The sequence below is a fragment of the Dipodomys ordii genome, unplaced genomic scaffold (assembly GCF_000151885.1).
Source record: "Dipodomys ordii isolate 6190 unplaced genomic scaffold, Dord_2.0 Scaffold147, whole genome shotgun sequence".
Taxonomy (NCBI): domain Eukaryota; kingdom Metazoa; phylum Chordata; class Mammalia; order Rodentia; family Heteromyidae; genus Dipodomys; species Dipodomys ordii.
Genome location: NW_012267363.1, coordinates 1,032,521 through 1,057,068, shown reverse-complemented (window position 1 = coordinate 1,057,068; position 24,548 = coordinate 1,032,521). Strand labels below are relative to the sequence as shown.

Below are 24,548 nucleotides of genomic sequence, written 5' to 3'. Positions count from 1 at the left end.
TTGAGTCACAGCGCTACTTCCAGTTTTCTGGTGGTTAATTGGAGATAAAGAGTCTCACAGGCTTTCCTGCCTGGGCTGGCTTTGAATGGGTATCCTCAGATCTCAATATCCTTAGTAGCTAGAATTACAGGTGTGAGGCACCAGCCCCTGGCCTGTGAGACTTTTATCTCCAATTAACCACCAAAAAGCCAGAAGTGGAACTATGACTCAAATGGTAGAGTATCAGCTTTGAGCAAAAAAACTTCAGGGACAGCATGCAGGCTCTAATTTCAAGCCCAGGACTAGATACAAACAACAATAACAACAAATGGGCAAAACATGATAAATAATAACAAAAGGAAGACAAACCAAAATATCTTACAATAAAATAAAAGGCAGTCATATCTACCTCTTGAAAGGACCAAAACTTTGTCAAAAACAAGGGGTGCCAGTGGCTCATGCCTGCAATCCTAGCTACTCAGGAGGCTGAGATTTGAGGACTGCGGTTCAAAGCCAGCCCAGGCAAGAAAATCTATGAGACCCATATTTCCAATTAACTACCAAAAAAGCTGGAAGTGAAGCTGTGGCTCAAGTGTTAAGAGCATTAGCCTTCAGCAAAAAACTCAGGGACAGTGCCCAAGCCCTGAGTTCAAGTCCTAGGACAGGCATAAAATAAAATAAAATAATAAATAAAATACACAAGGGATTAGCAGGATGCCAGGGGCTCATGTTTATTGAATCTTAGCTACTCAAGAGGCTGAGATTTGAGGAGAATGGTCCAAAGCCCTCCCCAAACAAGAAAGTTCATGAGATTATCTACAATTAACTACCAAAAAGCTGGAATTGGAGCTGTGCTCAAGCGGTGAGCATAAAAGCAGAGTGAGGGCTGGGAAGGTGGCTCAGTGGTAGAATGCTTGTCTTGCATGCACGAGGCCCTGGGTTTGATTCCTCAGCACCACATAAGCAGAAAAAGCAGGAAGTGATGCTATGGCTCAAGTGGTAGAGGAGCTCAGGGACAGTGTCCAAGCCCAGAATTCAGGCCCCACGACTGACCAAAAAAAAAAGAAAAAGAAATTAAAAGAATTGTTCAAAATTAGCACAACTATCTCTAACATCCCTTTACATAGTGAGCACCTACATAAAGTATATAAATCCTATCTCATTTCTGAGATAGGATTTGCATCATTTCTACAACAAATAGTTCTTGAATTTGATATCTAAAAAGTAAATGCAGTTGACTGGTTTCTAGGAACTCAGAATCAGGACAGACACACACACACCAAAAAAAAAGCAGCTTGAGACCCAATGTTCAAGTCCCAGTATAAGCAAAAAAGGGAGTGGGGAACATGGTTACCAGTTTTTCAGAATTTTGATTTTGCCAATAATTCCTATGGATGTTATTTGTAACAGTAAATTGGCACAAGTAACTTACAGCTCCAATTAGTAAATTTTTCTGTCATAGAAAAGAGCAATAAGCACTAAAAGTAATTCTAAATTTTTAACTATTAGGAAAAAAAAAATTAATCCAGGCACCAGTAGCTCATGCCTATAATCCTACTTAAAGCAGTTTCCTTGGAGGCTGAGAACTAAGGATAAAGGTTCCAAGTCAGACCAGACAGAAAAATCCCAGAAAGTCTACCTCCATTAAAAAGCAAAAACGCAGGGCTAGGAAGGTAGCTCAGTGGTAGAGTGCTTGCCTTGCATGCATGAGGCCCTGGGTTCAATTCCTCAGCACCACATAAGCAGAAAAAGCCGGAAGTAGCATTGTGGCTCAAGTGGTAGAGCACTAGCCTTGAGCTGAAGAGCTGAGGGACAGTGCCCAGGTCCAGAGTAAATGGCCCCATGACCAGCACAAAAAAAAAAAAAAGAAAGAAAAAGAAAAGAAAAAAAGCTAGAGGTGTGGCTCAAGTGATAAAAAAAAAAAAGTAGGTCATAAATAAGCCAGGAGAGAGTACAAGGCCTAGAGTTCAAGTCCTGGTACCAGTGTGCACAAATACAACATATAAATACACCAAGAAAAAATGTTTTTAATAAAACAGTAACTACTTACTATTTTAATCACTATAACAGAAAGTAAAAATCTGTCTTTTTCTTTTTCTAGAGTAAAATATATAGTTGGGATTTGAGTTTTTAAAGTATAACCTCACAACAAAAATACATATTTCTCTTTTAAAAGTCTACAATTAACAAAATTGTGATAGTGGTAAGCTGTTTATAATTTAAATGTACAAGTAAAAACTGCAAGAAAAATTTAACTTTAAACAATGAGTAAGATAAATGAGTTTCACTTATTCATACATGCAACAATTAACTTATTTTCCACATTTATAGGATTTCAACAAACTACTCAAATGTTAGGCTTTGTGCATAAGATTCAAAATGGTCACTAGCATTTAGTTTGAAAATAAAATTCTTACCAGGTGCAGGTGACTCACATCTATAATCCTAGCTACTTAGGAGGCTGAGATACATGAGTCACTATTCACAACCAGGTAGGGCAAGAAAAAGTCTGTGAGATGCCTATCTCCCATTAACCACTAAAAAAGATGGAAATGGAGCTGTGACCTCTCATAGTAGAGCACTATTCTTGGGCACAGAAGCTCAGGGACAGTGCCCAGGCCCTGAGTTCAAGCCCCACAGCACAGGAAAGGAAATGGAAAAGGGAAGGGGAAGGGGAAAGGAAAAAGAAAGGAGAAGAAGGGGAAGGAAAGGAGGGAGACAGGGGGAGGGAGGGAGGAAAAAAATTCTTATACTTGGGTTAATCCATGAAGCTGCTAAAAATGTAATTTGTTTTTACTAATCACCTCAGTTGGCCTTTTCAACCTGCTTCTCTGTCATATGAGAAAGAAATAGAGCTTTTATTTTTTTATTTTTTATGTATTTATTTTTTTGTTGGTCGTGGGGCTTGAACTCTGGGCCTGGGCGCTGTCCCTCAGCTCTTCAGCTCAAGGCGAGTGCTCTACCACTTGAGCTACAGTGCCACTTCCAGTTTTCTGATGGTTTATTGGAGATAGGAGTCGGTCTCTCCTGCCCGGGCTGGCTTTGAACCGCGATCCTCAGATCTCAGCCTCCTGAGTAGCTAGGATTACAGGCGTGAGCCACCAGCGCCCAGCTGAAATAGAGCTTTTAAATGGGACAATCTTTAAAGCAATTATCAATATGCTGAAAGAACAAGCAACTTTTTAAATTCATTGTTACTGTTTCACCCCTTTCTCAGCATTTTTACTTTATTAAATATTAAGTAGAGAATATTCCCAGAAATTTCTCTCTGCTCTGTATAGCTACATACTCCCACAGTAACAAGGATCATTTTGGCAACAGCACCAATGTGTATGGTGAGTGCCTGCCAAAACAAAGATAAAAATTCACTGCATGGGGCTGACTCTCAATTTCTATACTAGGAAATAGGATATTATATCTCAGAGAAAACTATACTACAAATATACCAGTGATTCCATCAGCACTAATTCTGCACGATTTTTTTTTAGTTGACAGACACATTTAATTTATATATATATATAATTTATCCCATTTTCAACAGTGACAAAAATGGTAAGTCTCTTGAGTGGATTGTAAGTTTTGCTGATTGTGTATTAGAGACTCTATAAGCAAGAACCAAAAGCTACTAGGTGAACCCATGCAACAGTTGTAAAACTTCCCAAAAAAAATCTATAGCTCACTACAGATGACACAATGAAGACTAGAGAGAAAAGCCATATAGTAATGCTACACCATTCAGCTCCAAGAAGCACATTGTTTATTGTGCAGTCCACATTAAGGTCACTGCTAAATGTCAATCAGCAGTCTTATAGAGTTACAGTTTGGAACTAGTGGAGTCCACAGATCTAAACAGATATACAACATTACAAAAATCCATTTATATATTTATATATATATATATATATATGCTTTTAAATACCTATAAAAGCAAACTAAACATTAGCAACTAGAGTTTGAAAACTCATACTAAATTTTAAAACCTATTCAATCAACCTGACAATGATTATGCCAGGATTTTAATCAGTCAAGCAGACCAAAAACAAACTAATGGCTGATGGGTAACTGCATTTCCAATTACTATAATAACATATTTTAAATCTATGATGCAGGCATTTTGCTTTTGTGTATAACTTAACATCATTTTCCCATCTGGCTTCTCATTTTCAAGCTATGATAAAGGTCATAAAAGGATCATTTATCCTAAATCACACAAGCCAATCCTAGTAACTATGACAGAAACTAGAATGAGCTATGGCTTTAGATAAAAGTTTTGTTTTTCAAGTATTCTAATACACAAAGGTTATAATTATAATGGTTTGTACTTTAAAGTATCATTAAGTACCCATGGCTTAAAATTCAAGTTCAATTTGTTGTAATTAGGATACTTTACATTTTCACTTTAATTCAGACAACCATGTAATCTAGCAATTCTTGCATAATTTTCTTAAAAAAAATAAAACTTTTTTTTTGTCAGTCCTGAGACTTGACCTCAGGACCCGGGCACTGTCCCTGAACCAATTTGTGCCCAAGGCTGGCGCTCTACCATTTGAGCTGTAGCACCACTGAGATAAGAGTCTCATGGACTTTCCTCCCCAGGCTGGCTTTGAACCGTGATCCTCAGATCTCAGCCTCCTGAGTAACTAGGATTACATACAGGAGCCACCGGCACCCAGCACATTTTATTCTTGACCAGAAAATTCATTGAATGGTATTTGGTTGATTGAAATAAAGGAAAATAAAACTTTTTAATTATTAAATACTTTCTGAATGCAGGATTTTGACTATTTTCAACAATTGTCTATAGAAATTAAAATGCCTGTTACCATTTCACTAACAAATCTGGATTTCAGAAGTTCACTAAAAGCATAATGCATTGTTTTACCTTTTGCATCTCATTTCCCATCTTCCTGGTTTTCATCAAATTTACTACAAAATTAAAGACCTTAATCCTCTACTCACAATAACCCTTCATATAGGCATATTCTTGGCACAAACCTGTGCAGACTTCCATGGTTATCAGCTGCTGCAGAATACCTTTGTTTAAAAAAAATGACTAGACCTTTAGCTCCTGCAATGATCTGTAGACTCCCAAAGCTGCATATTTCCAGCCATTTTGAGTTGCATGCTGTAGCAAAACAGTCAGCACCTCTCAATAGATATTGCTGCAGAGAAAGATTTTAATTCAGCAGAGACACACTCTCTGTGATAGAAGCAACATTTCCCTCTAAGAACAAAACAGCTCAATACAGCCAGCCAGCCACATAACTTAATATATACTATTATTTCGTAAGCATTCTTCATGTGATAAAAGACTTTTCCTTTGGGAAAGGAAAAGAGGGAACGTAGGCTACGTACTTTGGTGCCAATCACATAGGAGTTTCTTTTAAAACTTTAAATTTTATTCCTGAATGATTAGGTAGCAGAAATAAGATCCTGTTTTATCTTGTGATTATATTTAACATAAACTACCAAATCACAAATAATACATATATTTGTGTTTCAGAAAGAAATTTTTATTACTACTTGTAAAAATTGAGTAATATAGCCTTTGGCCATATATTATTAAAGAATTAAATATATAGGCTCAGTACTATACCATTTGCTTTTTTTAAATGAGGAAGATAACATTATTTAGCACCTACTATCAGTATTCTACTATTACTTATTGAGACAGTGACTTTCCAATCAGACTGTCTTCTCAAGTACTGTCCCTATGACATTTGGTAGAAAATCTTGCACATAGTAAGGGCAATATAGCATTACCCTCACATGCCACAGAAATTAGTTTTCAAAAATTTCTTACACGGGCTGGGAAGGTGGCTCAGTGGTAGAACGCTTGCCTTGCATGCATGAGGCCCTGGGTTCGATTCCTCAGCACCACATAAGCAGAAAAAGCCAGAAATGGTGCTATGACTCGAGTGCTAGAGCACTAGCCTTGAGCTAAAGAGCTGAAGGACAGCGCCCAGGCCCAGAGTTCAGGCCCCATGACCGGCCAAAACAAACAAACAAACAAAAAAAATTCTTACAATGTGGCCATAAAAAGAGACTTTAAAAATGTTAATTATCATTTAGAGATTATAAAAAGTCTTTGTTCAATATAGCAATAATAAATAGTAGGCTGCAAGTTCATATTAAAAAATTCCTACTATGGGGCTGGGAAGGTGGCTCAGTGGTAGAGCGCTTGCCTTCATGCTCAAGGCCCTGGGTTCGATTCCTCAGCACCACATAAGCAAAAAGAAAAAGCCAGAAGTGGTGCTGTGGCTCAAGTGGTATAGTGCTAGCCTTGAGCTGAAGAGCTGAGGGACAGCGCCCAGGCCCAGAGTTCAGGCCCCACAACCGGACCCAAAAAAAAAAAAAAAAAAATTCCTACTATTGGCAATCAGAGTATTCAACAGAATTCTAACTTATATAGGAATACTAAGCAACTATGTACTTTATATAATATGGTACTGGGGACTTGATATTGACAGTTTGTTCTTAAGCTCTGATCCAAAAAGAAACATACTTAAAATGGGAAAATTTAATTATTTCAAGTACAAGATACTGGCTCATGCCTATGGGTTTCATTATAAAGGTCAGCCTGGTAATAATAACCCCCAAAATGGAAAAAGGCACAAACTTCAATAAATTTTAACTTAGTAAAGTGGGCTTGGCATTTTAAACTTATGTCAAAACACAAGACTGGACTTTCAGCACCATATTAGATTTGAATTCTCCCTCTGCAGCATTATCACATGCGTCATCAAATACTGCCATGCCTAAGTCTAGCACCATGCCAGCACATTAAGACAGAAGGTACTATATGCAGTGTTCACTGGACCAGAGGACAGAAATAAGAAGGGGAGGTGGGGAGAAAGAAACCCTTGAGAAGAAATTTAAATAAAAAAAAAAAAAAGGCAGACCGTGCAATACAAACCAGATCATGGCTGCTTAGCTAATATGGGCCAACTGCTGTGGAAGAAAAATGTCGAACACCCCAAGTTGTGTAAATTTCTGTAAACATCTAAACACACACACAAACATACACAACACCAACCTAATTAGGAACATAAATATATGTTGATCCTTTACTATATTACAGTTTAAAAAATAAAAGCTAAAATATCTGTGCACTCTACATCTCTACATTGCCGTATTTCCCACAGGAAAAAGAAGCTAATGCTTCTTAAAGGAAAAGGGGGGCTTGTCTTGACTGATACAAAGATTTGACTTCTTGACTCTTTTCCTCATTTAAGTTTTACCAGTGCTCCAATAAAACCCTTATAAAGTAGGTACACTTAAGCACAAATATTAAATGCTGACAATTATAACAAACTTAAAGACATTTTGACAAAAGACTAAGCTATTTAAAAACAATGGGTTTTTCAAAACAAAGTATTTCAAAATTAAAAACTTAAGGGTTTTTTTTTTAATTAACAGATAGGGAAAAGATCTCTTTGTTTTACTGCTTGACATCATTAACGTTCCAAATTATGCACTATGATAAGATAAAAATAACTTTTGACAAAAAAAAAAAAAACACAAAAAACAGACTGTTTTGTTTGTGGTGCTGGGATCAAACCCATGGCCTTTTACATAGGCAAGCACTCTACCACTAAGCTACATCCCCAGCTCATACACCAGAAACCAAAATTTATGATGTTACACAGGAGTCTGGTAAATAAAATTGGTAACTGTTTTTATACATGTTTCTATATATGATTATATTTATTGCCCAGAAAAAGAATTAAAGGATCAAAATACATTTTACTCCTTTATTCAATTTACAAAATATTAAACTTGAACTTACTATCTTAATCAAAGTATTAGTATAAGCCATAATTACATTTGCAAAAAAAATTTAATCTTTTCTCTGTTTTAGGCTGATTTTCCAATGTATTAAATATTAGATTCCATTATAAACTCTGATTACTGTTGGACATGCAAGAAAATAGTTCTAAACTATTCTATCAGTTACTAATAAGTTTAGCTTCATCCACATCAGTGTCACTCAATCACTACCTAACTAACTGACTAAGACCTAAAATAAAGCGCAGATCATCTTACCGATTCTATAGGCTTGTCGAGGGACGCTTGTTCAATTTCTAAGTGTCCTTCTTCATATTGATCAAAGTGATTACCCTAGAAAAAGAAGACCACAGTTACTTTTCAAAATCAATAAAAAAAATTATTAAAAGCCTATCAAAGTAAGAAATATTTCCACCTTTTTATTCCTTTTCAGCAGACAACCGAAACTGTTCACTAATCCAGACTTTTAATTTTTGGTGCTGGTCTGGGTCTTGAACTCAGAGACTGAATTTTTCTTTTTCTTGTCAGTCCTAGAGCTTGAATTCAGGGGCTGGGCACTGTTCCTGAGCTTCTTTTTGTTCAAGGCTAGTGCTCTACTCCTTGAGCCACAGTGCCACTTCTGGCTTTTTCTGTTTATATGGTACAATAGAATTGAACCCAGGGGGCTTCATGAATGAGAGGCAAGAACTCTACCACTAAGCCACATTCACAGCTCTGTGTGTGTGTGTGTGTGTGTGTGTGTGTGTGTGTGTCAGAGAGAGAGAGAGAGCGTGCAAGCGCACACCCTGGGTGTGTCTGAATGAGAGGCAAGAACTCTACCACTAAGCCACATTCACAGCTGTGTGTGTGTGTGTGTGAAGCCACATTCACAGCTGTGTGTGTGTGTGTGTGTGTGTGTGTGTGTGTGTGTGTCAGAGAGAGAGAGAGAGAGAGAGCGCAAGCGCACACCCTGGGTGTGTCTGTTTGTTTAACTAGATATAAAAGTTTAATCAACTTGGCTGGGAAGGTGGCTCAGTGGTAGAGTGCTTGCCTTGCATGCACAAGGCCCTGGGTTCTATTCCTCAGCACCACTTAAGCAGAAAAAGTCAGAAGTGGTGCTGTGGCTCAAGCGGTAGAATGCTAGCCTTGAGCTGAAGAGCTGAGGGACAGCATCCAGGCCCCACAACTGACAAAAAAAAAACAAACCTTTCCTGCCCTGTGTGTGTGTGTATATGTGTGTGTGTTTGTCTATGTATGTGTGTGTGTGTGTAACTAGATATAAAAGTTTTACCAACTTTCCTGCCCAGCCCTGCTTCAAATTGTAATCCTCAAATCCCAGCCTCCTGAGTAGCTAGGATTACAGGTGTGAGCCACTGGCACTCAGGTAATTCAGACTGTGTGTGTATAAGGCCTGGTGCTTGAATTCAAGGCCTTGATACTGTCCCTGAGCTTTTTTGCTCCAGGCTAGTACTCTATCACTTGAGCCACAGCTCCACTCATGGCTTTTTTTGGTAGTTAAATGGAGTAAGAGTTTCACAAACTTTCCTGCCTGGGCTGGCTTTGAACTTTCTGCAATCCTCAGATCTCAGCTAGATTGGTAGGTGTGAGACACTGGCACACTGCAGACTTCAAATTAAAAAATTATAAAAAACAATTAGGAACTAAGAGTATACAGCTTCACAGTAGAGCACTTGCCTAAGCATGTACAAGGCCCTGGGTTCAATTCCTGGGGGTAGGGAAAAATAGACATGTAAAAACAACTTACTAAGAGTTTAAGCCTAAAGGGGTTATTCTAATTAAACTACAGTCTATGCACATAAAATAAAGTTTAAACCTAAGTCTATATTTTTCTTCTCCTCCATACTAAGCAACCATTTGAGACATCAGTTCTTTCTTACACTGACTACTGCAGAGTCTAAAAACAAAGAGCCATGTTTATAAGCAATATTACTTTTTTGTATGTGCTAGGTATTAGAGCTTGACCTCTGAGGCATTCCACTCTTGCTTGGCTTTCTTGCTCATGGATAGCTCTCTATCACCTGAGCCATGACTTTTAATTCACCATTTTGTTAGCTAATGGGAATGAGAGTCTCAGACTTCTACCCAGGCTGGTTTCAAACCTTGATCTTCCAGCTTGTGGCCTCCTAAGTACCTAGGATTATAGGTATAAGCCACCAGCATCCAGGTTTAATATTGCCTTTTTTAACTAGAGAAAGTTAAGTCATATCCAGGTATGGTGGTACATACCTATAATCTCCAACATATAGCAGAGATAGGACACACTAGGCTACACAGCAAGACCCTGGTCTTAAGGAGGCAAGGGAGGGAGGGAAGGAGGGAGGCAGCCTATATTATTTATATTTTCTTTTATGGTACTAGGGATCAAATCCAGGGCTGTGAGCATGCTAGTATAGTCCCAGTTGAAGAATCATTACTAGACCAGAAAACATGATCAATTACTTATTCCTATTAAAACTTTTAACAACTATTACTCTGTATTGCAATTCCATAAACACTAAAATAATTTGTTTGATGGTTACTGGGGTTTGAACTCCGGGCCTCAGCACTTGGCCACTTAAGCCATACTCCCAGCCCTAAAATAAAATTATAATTCCTCTTTGAAATCAAAGTAATTGCAACAAATAACAAGAGTGATAACTAATAATTGGAACCTTAGGATACCAAATGTAATATTACAAAGATACTGTCTAGTTGCCTGAGTTACACTTAATACAGGATTTATCTTCCCTCAAAACTATCACAAAAATAAAAGGCAAATAATAGGAAAACCTTACTTTTCAAACAACTCTGGTTTCTTGTCATGTATAGTACTTATTAAAACATTATGTATCAGATGGGAGCCGGTGGCTCACACCTGTAATCCTCGCTACTCATGAAGCTGAAATCTGAGGATCACGGTTCAAAGCCAGCCGGGGCAGGAAACTCCATGAGACTCTTATCTCCAATAAACCACTAGAAAACCAGAAGTGGTGCTTTGGCTCAAGCGGTAGAGCGCTCACCTTGAGTTGAAGAGCACACGGACAGCGCCCAGGCCTAGAGTTCAAGCCCCACAACTGACAAAAAAAATAAAAAATAAAAAAAAATATGTGCCCAAGTTCAAGCCCCATAACTGACCAAAACAAAAAATTATTGTTGGGAGGCTACTAGCTCAGGGCCCCCAAGTTCAAACCAGTACCAAAAAAGGCACACAAACAAAAAAAACCTATATATCCACTAATGTTTAGCTACTTTGTTGTACATTCATTCCTAAATTAGATATAAAATATAAAATACAGAAAACATTTGCTCAACACTCAAAGAAACCATTTAATAAGTCAAAACAGAATATTCTTTCTTTCAGCCTGGACATACTTAACTTTCTACACTGACTAATAACAATGTATTATTTTTTTTTTTTGCTTATGTGGTGCTGAGGAATCGAACTCAAGGCCTCAGGCATGCAAGGCAAGCACTCTACCACTGAGCCACCTTCCCAGCCCCATGTATTAATTATTAATGTATTGATTGTATTCAGTGTTAAGATTACCACAGTTAAATGGACAATTTAATTCACTTTTTAAATTTTTTTTGTCAGTCTTGGGGCTTGAACTCGGGGCTTGGGCGCTGTCCCTCAGTTCTTCAGCTCAAGGCTAGCACTCTACCACTTGAGCCACAGTGCCACTTCCGTTTTTCTAGTGGTTTATTGGAGATAAGAGTCTCATGAACATTCTTGCCCTGCTGGCTTTGAACCGCAATCCTCAGATCCCATCCTCCTGAGTAGCCAGGATTACAGGCGTGAGTCACCAGCACCCGGCAACAATTCACTTTTTATAAGTGAAAAATCATTACCACATTTTATGGTATGTGCTCCAATATCAAAATAATGGCTTCTTTCAGAATCTGTGGTGGTCATTTGTAATTCCTTTGGTAATTACCATGAATGTGCCTTCACTTAATGTTAAATCATCATGCCATTATGAAAAGGAAATTAATGGCAGATATACAAGCAAAAGTAGTGAATTGTTTCAGGGAATCCCAGAAACTCAAGAACTAGATATCTGACTCAAGCTATAATCGTTTCATTAAGAAAATACTAAAACTGAGTAAGTTAGGTGGGGTGCCAGTAGCTCAGGCCTGTAATCCTAACTATTCAAGAGATCTGAGGATCACCATACAAAGCCAGTTTAGGCAGGAAAGTCCGTGAGACTTATCTCCAATTAATTACCAGAAAACCAGAAGTTGTGCTATGACTCAAAGTGGTAGAGTGCTGGCTTTAAGCAAAAGAGCTCAGGAACAGTGCCCTGGCCCAGAGTTCAAGCCCCATGAAAGACAAAAAAATAAATAAATAAAAATGAAACCTATATGTTTCAGATCCATGATTCAAGATCTCATAAACTTTTGCTGCTCCTTTTCAGAAATAATAAACATTTTTTAAATTGCTGAGTTTTGAACCTGAAGTTTTGAACATGTATGAGAATTTTATAGCAAAAAGAAAGGAAGGAATGAAGGATCCAATAAGGACATCTGTTTTTCTATAATACTGAATTACTAAAATGGGCCTGAAATAATAATCAGTTAAAGAATATTCATCCATGCTGGGCGCCAGTGGCTTATATCTGTAGTCCCAGCTATTCAGGAGGCAGAGATCTGAAGACAATGAGGACAGGAAAGCCTGTGACTCTTATTTCCAACTTACTACCAAAGGTGGGGAAGCAGGGCTGTGGCTCAAGTAATAGAGCACTAGCCTTAAGCAAAAACAGATCAGAAGAACCCAGGCCCTGAGTTCAAGCCCTAGGACCAGCACCAAAAAAAGGAAAGAAAGAATATTCATCCAGATCTATTTCTTCTTGGACTTCCTGCCGACTTCAAAAGAAAACAAGTAAGGCGGGCGCTGGTGGCTCACACCTGTAATCCTAGCTACTCAGGAGGCTGAAATCTGAGGATCACGGTTCAAAGCCAGCCCGGGCAGGAGAGACCGTGAGACTCCTATCTCCAATAAATCACCAGAAAAACTGGAAGTGGTGCTCTAGCTCCAGTGGTAGAGCGCTCGCCTTGAGCTGAAGAGCTGAGGGACAGCGCCCAGGCCCAGAGTTCAAGCCCCACGACCGACAAAAAAAAAAGAAAAAGAAAACAAGTAATGGGCTGGGAAGGTGGCTCAGTGGTAGAGTACTTGCCTTGTATGCATGAGGCCCTGGGTTCGATTCCTCAGCACCACATAAGCAAAAAGAAAAAAGCCGGAAGTGGCGCTATGGCTCAAGTGGTAGAGCTGAAGAGCTGAGGGACAGCGCCCAGACCCAGAGTTCAGGCCCCACGACCGGACCAAAAAAAAAAAAAAGAAAACAAGTAATAACACCATTGCACAAAGCCCTGTGACCAGTCTTCCCAACCTAATCTCCCACTCCCGCCCTCCAAAAATCAACTTCTAAATGTCTTTCTCTTCTATGCATGCTTGAATCAGGTCCTGGGTGCTTTCTCATAGCTTTTTCTCTCAAGGCTAGCTAGCATTAGCTACTATAACTCCACTTCAGCTTTCTAGTGGCTAATTAGAGAATCCCATGGATTTTCCTTTGAAGGCTGGCTTTGAACTGGGATCCTCATTATCTCAGCCTTCTGTGTAGCTAGGATTACAGGCCTGAGCCACTGTCACCTGGCTTTCAATGTAATTTCTTGATATGTTCCACATTCTTGTCTTTGTTTTTGTGCTGGTACCCTATGGTCTCACTGAATTTTTCTTTCTGCTCACTGTTGGTACTCTATCACTTGAGCTACCCCTCCACCATGGCATTTTTAGGAGTCCCACAAACTTTTCTTCCTGGCTTGACTCTGAACCATGATCCTCGGGTTTCAGCCTTCTAAGAAGTTAAGATTATAGATGTGAACCCTCTTTTTTTTTTTTGTTTTGTCGGTCGTGGGGCTTGAACTCTAGGCTTGGGCGCTATCCCTCAGCAATTCATCTCAAGGTGAGAGCTCTACCGCTTGAGCCACAGCACCACTTCCAGTTTTCTAGTGGTTTATTGGAGATAAGAGTCTTATAGGGGGCTGGGAAGGTGGCTCAGTGGTAGAGCGCTTGCCTCCCATGCATGAGGCCCTGGGTTCGATTCCTCCGTACCACATAAGCAGAAAAAAAAAGCCAGAAATGGCACTGTGGCTCAAGTGGTAGAGCACTAGCCTTGAGCTGAAGAGCTGAGGGACAGCACCCAAGCCCACAGTTCAGGCCCACGACCAAACAAACAAACAAAAAAAGTCTTACAGACTTTCCTGCCCCGGCTGGCTTTGAACCTTGATCCTCAGATCTCAGCCTCCTCAGTAGCTAGGATTATAGGCGTGAGCCCCCAGCGCCTGGCTAGATGTGAACCCTCTTATACTGATATTTAGTCATTCAATCCTCTGAGAATATAGTAACCAATAACATATATCATTTTGTATTTGCTAGTAATTATATTAATTCTTTTTTGAAGTCCAGGGACTTGAACTCAGGGCCTGAGTGCTGTCCTTGAGCTTCTTTGCTCAAAGTTAGACCTCTACCACTTGAGCCACCGTGCCACTTCCAGCTTTATCTGTTTGTGTGATACTGAGGAATCGAACCCAAGGCTTCATGCATGCTAGGCAAGCACTCTACCACTAAGCCACATTCCCACCCTCTTCCAGCTTTTTCTGAGTGAAACAAAAGTCTGAAGGACTTAACTGCCCAGGCTGGCTTTGACCCATGATCCTCTAAGTAGCTAGGGTTATGGGCATGAGCTACTGGAACCTGGCTGGAGGGGAAGAGGAGGTTAAGGTCAGATTTTTAAGTTAAAACTGAAAAAACATTTTTTTTTAATCCTCATCTTGGGGCTGGGAAGGTGGCTCAGTGGTAGAGCGCTTGCCTCACATGCATGAGACCTTGGGTTCAATTCCTCAGCACCACATAAACAGAAAAAGCCAGAAATGGTGTTGTGGCTCAAGTGGTAGAGTGCAAGTCTTGAGCTGAAGAGCTAAAGGACAGCACCCAGGCCCAGAGTTCAAGCCCCATGACCAACAAAAATAAAAAATAAAATAAAAACACTCATCTTGATTACACAGAGACTATGACATGCACAAATCTCTTTCTTGATTCAATCTCCAGCACTGCCAAGAAGGGGTGGGAGAGAAGCTAAACAAATGGATGGCTAAAAAGTTAACAGTATATCCTTTATGATATACTTGTAACTTATCACTGTCAGAAGCCTCCCTAGAAGTTTTTGGGAGACCAACAGAAACAGACTTGGACAAAAGAACACAGAGTAAAAACTGCAATTGTATCATCTTACTAAAAGCTCCCTTATTCTTTGTGACTTGTTAGTTTATCTTTCACATCTGATGACTCAATTAGAACTGTATAAAATATATAGCTGCCAGCAGGGATAATAATCTTGAACACAAATTTAGGAGTCAAATCGTTAATCTAAATCCAAGCCCTGCCATTTAACAGATATATATACTAAATTTCTGTGTCATATCTACTTCATTTGAAAATGGCAATAACACCTTTAACACCCCCTACTTCACAGGTTTACTATAATGATTATGAAATAATAAAGCATGTTGAGTCACACTTGTTTACTATTATAAAGATACCAGGGCTGGGAAGGTGGCTCAGTGGTAGGGTGCTTGGCTTATATACATGAGGCCCTGGGTTCGATTCTTCAGCACCAAATAAACAGAAATAGCCAGAAGTGGCGCTGTGGCTCAAGTGGTAGAGCACTAGCCTTGAGCTGAAGAGCTGAGAGACAGTACCCAGGCCCAGAGTTCAAAACCCATGACTGACCAAAATAAATAAAAATAAAGATACCAAATTCCTGGGAAAAAAAGTTTCCAATAATGATTATCTTTTATATATTCCTAAATGCTTCAAGTGGCATACCAGTTAAGCTTTTTGGATGTACACAAAACCTAATATTGAGTCCAACTCTCTGATGCCATACTAAGTTCAACAGAACATCAAAATTCTCCAATTTGTACTTGATAATAAACTGATAAAAAGTGAAACTGTTAAGTTGGGCACTCACACGAAGATACTCAGGAGGCTGAGATCTGAGGATCCAGGCTCAAAGCCAGCCTAGGACCCGCATATCTGCATACATGTATACATATACACACACACACACATCTTGATTTTTTCTTTTTCTGTCTGTCATTGGGCTTGAACTCTGGGTCTGGGCGCTGTCCATCCACTCTCAAGGGGAGCACTCTACCACTTGAGCCACAGAACCACTTCTGGTTTTCTGGTGGTTAACTGGAGATAAGTCTCATGGACTTTCTAGCCCAGGCTGGCTTTGAACCTCAATCCTCAGATCTCAGCCTCCTGAGTAGCTAGGATTACAGGTGTGAGACACCAGCGCCCAGCACACACACACACACACATTTTAAAAGGAGATGACCTTTATTTTTTAGTAACAAACTTGAAAAAAATGTTCCAGATACATTATTACTAGGAGATCTTATTACACTTCATTCTCTCTCCAATAACTTTAAATCACAGGACATTAAGACAACCTATATTGTCTATACCACATTAAGCATCATCATTATAGAGATGATATCAAACCCAGCACCTCACACATAGTAGGCAAGCACACTCTCAATTATACCCCTAACCTGTATGTTTTTTAAATAAATCTTTTTAGACATAGTAGCATAATAACTTACAAAACGAACAAGGAATGTAGCTCAGTAATAACCTATTTATCATCTTATAATTTCCAAAATGTTTCCATCGTTAATATCCTAGTCAAGCAAAATACTAGGACATCTAAATTTTTTTTAAACAACAGTGGAAGTGACTTATTTTAATATAAGAGCAGAAAAGTAGTACAAAGTATCTAAGATCAAGCTCTCTGTTAGCCCAACTAACTGAATAGTAAAAGGAACAAGCTAATTTCAATTCTGGGAGTGACAGCACTCACCCAGTTACCTATAATTTTCAAATTTTTCACTCAATTTTTCACTTCACTGTATTTTTGTTGGTGGTTAAACCTGCTGAAATAGTTGGGAGCCATTTTTCCCCCAAAATTTAATTGCCCATATTACTATCTTTTCAAATTATATTAGGTCACCTTGAATTTCTCCTCTGAAAAGCATTTGAGCTTCCCCAACTTGCACCTACTCATGTTTTATAGTGCTTGCTATTTAAACAAAATAATAATAAAACCTCAAGGATCAAATTGCTTCAAACTTTACTGGCCCCGAGTTACATCCTTAAAACACCTTGAGGTTCTGTGTAGTGCTGCAGCATATACAGCAGGCACATGATCACAAGGCTTTCAACAGCCCCCAGATCCCTCACTGCTGCAAAACTTCTCATAGCGTTCTATGTACTAGACTGTTAACAGTGCTGGTTTAAAACTGTTAAACTGCTTTACCTGTTCATTTACCAATCCAATCATCTCAGGTAATTCAAACCCTTCAAACTGCCTTCTGAAACACATTTAGAGCATTATCGGGTTGCTTTGGGAAAGATCTTACGGCGGGATAAAAACTTGAGTTCTGAGGATTCATCCCCTGACCCAAATTACTGTTGCCAGGATATGCGGTAGTAATGCAGTGGTTTCTCTGAGACTCTAGAAATTGGCATCTCTACTAAATCCCTTTTAGTCTCCGGTATTTCCGCGGCAACTGCTCAACATAAAGTATTTAAAACAGCCAAAAGATGACTTATTCCAATTTGGCCGCTACCTTTCCTTCGATAATGTTTGCCATCCCAAGGGCATTTTTCCATACCAACATTTGCAGATAATAAAAACAACAATCTTTCGCCACTAGTTATCACACGCTTGAAAAGGCCATTATTCTTCTCGATGCTTACAAATCTTTCGGGGGAGGAAGGTGGGGGTTAAAGTTTACATGGATCCATACATAGCCCCATCATTGTTTTCCCGATCTCAATTAACGACTTTATAACAACAGCCGTATTTGTGCGGGGAAATCTGAATATTCGACTCAACAAGAAGGCGTCTGACTGAGAGAACCTTTTTCCTGGGTGAGGGAAGGGGGGAGGGAGACATAGACAATGAAGGCACTTGTTTATTAAGAGAAAAAGGGGGATAAGCACCCCAGGAAGATGCGTGAGAGCAGGATCCAGGGATCTGGAAGCCCCGATCGCCCCAACACTCGCTCCAAGCCCTCCCCAATTCAACCCTCGGTTCCCCGGGGAGCCACCCCTGCGCCGCCGGCACAGGCCTCCGGACCGGCCACCACACAGCCGCCCACCAGCAGCCCAGCTGGGGCTCCGGGACCAACAGCCAAATAGGCCGAAAGCTGAGTTGAAGGGGAAAGAGAAAGACGCGAGAAGACGCGGCCTCGCCTCTAGCTAGGAGGCCCCTTGAGGAACCGGAGACACAAGAGCGAGCCGGGTCGCGAGCGGCAGCAGGGTCCCCAAGGAAAGCGAGCCGGGAGGCCGGGATGACCGAGGCTCCGGGCTCAGCCAGAGCCTTCCCCGGAGCCGCGGCGACGCCCCTGTTTACCTGAAAGTCTCGATCCTCGTTGAAGCGGGAGAAGCGGTCCGCCATTTTGCCGCCTTCACTCTTCTCAGGACGACGCTCTCCGGTTCGCTCTCTCCCTCCCGCGACACCCGCCCCCTCCCGCGTTCCCCGCCTCCTCCCACGCCCACCGGGCACGCGCGCGCAGACGCGAGAGGGAGCGCGCGGGAACGCGCCTTCTGACGGGAGCCCCCTTGGCGCAGGCGCCCTTAAATCTTTGCTCTACGCGCGGCCCCAAGCGACCCTGTTCCAGCGGCTGCGCAAGCGCAATTGAGCCCGAGAGTCGCAAGCACTTCCGGAGGAAAGGTCGGAGGGCTTGGTACGGATGGATCTGGGGAGTTTCCACTTGATCACAATCCAGTTTTCGTTTCTCACAGCTTTTTTTTTTTTTTTGGTCGGTTGTGGGGCTTGAGCTCTGGGCTTGGGCGCTGTCCCTGTGCTCTTCAGCCCAAGGCAAGCGCTCTACCGCTTGAGCCACAGCGCCACTTCCGGTTTTCGAGTGGTTTATTGGAGATAAGAGTCTCACGGACTTTCCTGCGCGGTCTGGCTTTGAACCGTTACCCTCAGATCTCAGCATTCTGAGTAGCTAGGATTACAGGCGGGATCCATAGGCGCCCAGCCTCTCACAGCTCTCACGGAAGCCTATCCTCTTCTTTATCTACTAAGTAGCATAATATGTAGAGTTAGAAGTGTTGACTTTGGAGCCATACTAGCTTTGTATATACAGATATAGGTATACACACACACACACACACATGAGACATAAAATTGGTGCAGGCTGAGTCCAGTAACTCCCACCTATAATCCTAGCTATTCAGTAGTCTGACATCAAGAGGATTATAATTGAAGCCAACCAGCTTAGATGTCTGCAAAACTCTTGCCTCGCGTGCATGAGGCCCTGGGTTGGATTCCTCAGCACCACATAAACAGAAAAGGCCTGAAGTGGCGCTGTGGCTCAAGTGGTAGAGCGCTAGCCTTGAGCTGAAAAGCTGAGGAACAGCACCCAGACCCAGAGTTTAAGCCCCATGATGGACCAAAAAAAAAAAGCCCTTTCACCTGAAAGTCAGAGCAACTATCAGTCCTTTGCATCCAGCCAGAATATTGAATTCAGGCAAGAGGACTCACATGACTCTTAGTGAAAATGACAATAGCTGGGGGCTAGTGAAAGTGACATTAGCTGGAAGCTGGTGGTTTAGGCATTTAATCCTACTTATTCCAGAGGCTGAGATCTGAGAATTCCCATACAAATCCAGCCCCGGAAGAAAGTTGTGAGATTCTTATCTCCAATTAACCACCAGAAAACAGGAAGTGGAGCTGTGGCTCAAAGTAGTTGAGTGCTAGCTTTGAGCACAAAAGCTCAGAGACAGTGCCTAGACCCTGAGTTCAAGTCCCACAACCAACAACAACAAATGACAAGAAAGTATAACAGGAAAGAAGTATGGCAAAGAATGCAAATTATTGGGGCTGGGAAGGTGGCTCAGTGGTAGAGCGCTTGCCTTGCATGTCTGAGACCCTGGGTTCATTCCTCAGCACCACATAAGCAAAAAGAAAAAAAGCCAGAAGTGGCGCTGTGGCTCAAGTGGTAGAGCAATAGCCTTGAGCTGAAGAGCTGAGGGACAGCGCCCAAGCCCAGAGTTCAGACCCCATGACCGGACCCAAAAAAAAAAAAAAGAATGCAAATTATTGCAAAGCACTTCTATTTATTTTTAGCCATCTTCCAGATATGTGCAAGAGTGTCAATGTTACAGGTGAGAGTCTCAGAAATGGAGCTTCTCTCAGGATCTGGATTCTAGATTCCCTTGGTCCCAAAGGATCAGGATAAAGACAGGTAGCAGTGAAGGATAGGAAATGGAAGTGTGTCCAGCAGGAAATGCATCAATAGGCTAGGTTGTAATGCTTGAGTCCTGAGAGCAGCATTCCTACCTGTCTTTATGGGGTGGGGGAGGGGGCACCATGGGAGTCAAGAAAGTTAGGTGGAGCTTATTTATATAAGAGATATGCCTAGGCCAGTGCACAGTTTCTACAGGATGGCTGTGCTCCCAGGAATTTTATCAGAACTTTTTTTTTTTTTTTGTCATGGGGCTTCAACTCAGCCTGGGCACTGTCCCTCAGCTTTTCAGCTCAAGGCTAGTGCTCTACCACTTGAGCCACAGCGCCACTTCCAGTTTTCTGGTGGTTAATTGGAGATAAGAATCTCATGGACTTTCCTGCCTGCACTGGCTTTGAACTGTGATCCTCAGATCTCAGCTTTCTGAGTAGCTAGGATTATAGGTGTGAGCAACTAGTGCCCAGCTTTTATCAGGACTTTTATGGTACTCTTGGGGAGATCCTTTGGGGGTCCTGGGTTAGTCTTTCTACAAGGGGGTCTATGGGCAGATCCATGGGCCAGCCTTTGCAGGTGGCCTTGGTAACCACTGAAACTGGTTCCACCTGCTGGCAACCATGGACCCTGTACTATCTGCGTGTCTCACATTCACACAAATAAGGGGGCTGAGGGTGTAGCTCAGTGGTAGAGCACTGGCCTAGCATGCATAGGACCCTAGGTTCAATCCCCACCATTACAGGGAAAAAGAGAAGAGAGAAGGTAGAAGAAAAGAGGAAGGGGAAACTAAGGGACAGTGCTTAAGCCCTGAATTCAAGGCCCTGTACCAGCACAAAACAATAATAATAATAACCAGAGCAAAAAAGAGCTGGAGGTGTGGCTCAAGTTATAGATTATTTATAAAGCATGAAGCTCTGAATTCAAACATTAAAATAAAGGGAAGAAAGGAAAAATGATGATACCAAAGATGATTTTATTTGAGGAGGTAGCAGGGCTGAAGTAGAAAGTACCACTTTGAGAACATTTAAGTCTCTTATTTTTCAAGCTCCTTTCATTACTTGATCACTCAGTTACCACTAGAGCCACACTTCCATCCCAAGTATCTTGTTTTTTGGTGTCTATCCTGGGGATTGAACTAATTTGCCTTGGTATTGTCCTTGAGCTTTTTCATTCAAGGCTGGCACACTACCATTTGAGCCACAGCTCCACTTCCAGTTTTCTAGTGGTTAGTTGGAAATAAGAGCCTCATGGATTTTTCTGTCTGGGCTGGCTCCCATGTCCAGCCATGTTTAAAAGGAAGTTCCAGAACTTTGGGCCCATACTGGCCCCAAACTAGATCCTTCTGATCTCCATCTCCTAAATAGCTAGGATTACAGGTGGGAGCCACCACAGTCTGCTTCCTTATTCTTTATTTTAGTTATTTATTTGCTTATTTAAGGCAGAACAGGGTTTGAACTCAGAGCCTTCCAGTTGCAAGAAGATACTCTACCACTTGAGCCACATTCGTAGCCATTGGTTTTTGAATAGGGTCTTATTTTTTAGCCCAGGCAACAATCCTGCTCCCATATAGCTGGGAGCCACATCCAACTTTGTATTATTTGCAATACTGTCTCATGAACTTTTTGCCCAGGCTGGCCTTGAAATGTGATCCTCCGAATCTTAGCCTACCCAGTAGCTAGGATTACAGGCATGAACCACCATGCCCAGCTTCATTCACTTTGTTGTACTCATTGTTCCATGTTTAACCAGGGAGAGCAATTGCTAAATATTTTTAAAGCTCATCCTTCTGCCAGGCACTGGTGGCTCAAGCCTCTAATGCTAGCTACTTAGGAGGCTGAGATTTGAGGACTGAGATGTGAAGCCAGCCTGGGCAGGAAAGTCTGTGAGTCTCTTACCTTTAATTAATCAGCAAAAAGTCAGAAATGGAGATGTAGTTCAAGTGGTAGAGTGCCGGCCTTAAGGAAAAAAACTAAAGAGCAGCATCTAGGCCCTCAGTTCAAGTGCTAGTACTGGCACACACACACACATACATACACACAAAGGCCCTATACCAGCACACACACAAAAAGAAAAAGAAAAAAAGGAAAGAAGGGAGGGAGGGAAAGAAGGAAGGAAGGAAGGAAAGAAATAGGTCCTGGATTAAAACGGAATCACGTGGGGCTAAGAAGGTGGCTCAGTGGTAGAGTGCTTGCCTTGCATGCATGGGTTCCTGGGTTCAATTCCTCAGTACCACATAAGCAGAAAAAGCCAGTAGTGGCGCAGTGGCTCAAGTGGTAGAGCTCTAGCCTTGAGTTGAGTAGCTGAGGGACAGGGCCCAGGCCCAGAGTTCAGGCCCCACAACCAACCAAAAAAAAAAAATCATGTCTCCAGAGTCTATCATCTAAACCTGTGCTTCCTATCATTAGACTAGAAGTTTGTTCAGCAGGAAGTAGCAACAGGGTAGAGCTATAAGAGCAGAAGCTAAGCCGGCACCAGTGGCTCACACTTGTAATCCCCATTACTCAGGAGGCTAAGATCTGACCATCATAGTTCAAAGCCAGCCTGAGCAGGAAAGCCCTTGAGACTCTTATCTCCAATTAACCACCAGAAAACTGGAAGTGGCACTGTGGCTCACAGGAGTAGAGCAATAGCCTTGAGCAAAAGAGCTCAGGGACAGTACCCAGGCCCAGAGTTCAAGCCCCACATCCGACAAAAATAAAGAGTAGAAGTTAGTGACTCGTGGGAGCACACAGCCAGACTGCTGTGCCTTCTAAAGAGAAGAAGCTGGGACATACTTAAATGACCCTCCTTCACTCCAGAGCTGCCCCTCCCACGCTCAGTCCCAGTGAGGAATTGGGGCTGGCTCAGAATCAGCAGTTTGCAGGAGCCTAGGGGCAACAAGTATGGAGAAAGGGCTAGAACACGTGGGTGTTGAAAAACACCAGGAGTTGCTCTTTTATGAGGCAGAAAATGTCTTGCTTTCCTATGGAATCAAACTTCTATTCCTGTCTCATGGTGGAGAGAGCCAGCAGAGCTGGTGAAATCAAGGGCTGTGCTTGGGGTGTGTGAATCCAGATGTGTCCCCAGGGGGGTCCTCTAACACAACTGCAGGGAGATGAAGCACTGCTGATGGCTATAAGAGGGACTCTTCCCTGGTACCACGTATGTGCCCTACTCCAGGAAGAGGCAAGAACATCACACACCTTCATCCAGAACTTCCTTTTACAATGCCAACCCATACTATGGTGGCTTTCACTGTCACCGGTATAGAAGAGGATGTGAAGGCTTCGACAGCTGGAGTTGCTTGGTCATGATCACACAGAAAGTGAACAACTAGAGGCTGGGAATGTGGCTTAGTGGTAGCATGCTTGCCTAGCATGCATCAAGCCCTGGGTTTGATTCCTCCGTACCACACAGAAAAAGCCAGAAATGACACTGTGGCTTAAGTGGTAGAGTGCTAGCCTTGAGCAAAAAGAAGCTCAGGAATAATGCCCAGGCGCTGAGTTCAAGCCTCAGGACTGTCCAAAAAAAAATAATAATTTCAAGTTCTAGATAGTGAACAACTAGAAACAGAAACACAGAACTTTGTATCCCACCTACTTTCTCTCTTTCCCTCCCTTCCTTTCTTCCTTTCTTTCTTCTTCTTTTTTTTTTTGCTATCATGCTATCACTCTCATTTTTGCTCTCGAACATTAGGTTTTCCATTTTGAGGCAGGCTCTATTTTGTTCAGGCTCATTGGCACAAATGATCCTCCCACTTGATTCTGCACAGTAGCTGGGACTAGAGGCATGTACTACCAATAACAGCACTCATTTAAAAAAAAATAAAATTGCTAGGTGCTGGCAGCTTGCACCTCTAATCTTAGCTACTTAAAAGGCTGAGATTAGAAGGATCATGGTGTGAAGCCAGGATGGGCAGGAAAACTTGAGAGACTTCTCAACCCATTTCTGGGCACAGTTGCACATACCTTGTCATTACCACTATGACAAGAAGCCTGAAATAGACAGATCAAATTCCAGGCATATGCCTGGGGACAATCAAGATGTTAATGTAAAAGTAGGGGGGGGGGGGGGGAACTGGAGACATGAATCAGCAGCAGAGTACCTGCTAGCAAGTATGAGACTCTGAGTTCAAAACCCCAGTACCACCAAAACCAAACAGACACCTTTTACATGCATCTTATGACATGACTATCATTGCATTTTGTTCCAAAAAGGATGAAAGGAGCTAGTGGTATCATTACCCTCAGCCAGGCTCAGAGGGCATACTGAGGAGAAAGGTGAGAAACGTAAGTGTAAGAATTGGGATAGTGGGGGCTGGGAAAGTGTCTCAGTGGTAGAGCGCTTCCCTTGCATGCCTGAGGCCCTGGGTTCGATTCCTCAGCATCACATAAGCAAAAAGAAAAAAGCCGGAAGTAGCGCTGTGGCTCAAGTGGTAGAGCGCTAGCCTTGAGCTGAAGAGCTGAGGGACAGCGCCCAGGCCCAGAGTTCAGGCCCCACGACCG

The 24,548-nt window shown here is 41.8% G+C and overlaps 1 protein-coding gene across 4 annotated transcripts in view; it reads right to left on the bottom strand.

Moving 5' to 3' along the window:
* Nucleotides 1–18,450, bottom strand: part of Gpatch8 (G patch domain containing 8) — an 84,980-nt gene extending 66,530 nt beyond the window's left edge. For 2 of the 4 annotated variants that reach the window (XM_013032009.1, XM_013032010.1), the window contains exons 1-2: nt 18,228–18,450; nt 8,026–8,100 (exon numbers count right to left, since the gene is read on the bottom strand). Coding sequence is in view for 1 of the 4 variants with exons in the window: in XM_013032008.1 (XP_012887462.1) it covers nt 8,026–8,100; nt 18,228–18,272 (120 nt within the window). In the remaining 3 variants the exon portion in view is untranslated. Of the gene's footprint in view, nt 1–8,025; nt 8,101–18,227 lie in introns of those variants that run through there. The other 2 variants (XM_013032008.1, XM_013032011.1) reach the window with 2 other exon arrangements.
* Between the last annotated feature and the right edge of the window lie 6,098 nt (nt 18,451–24,548).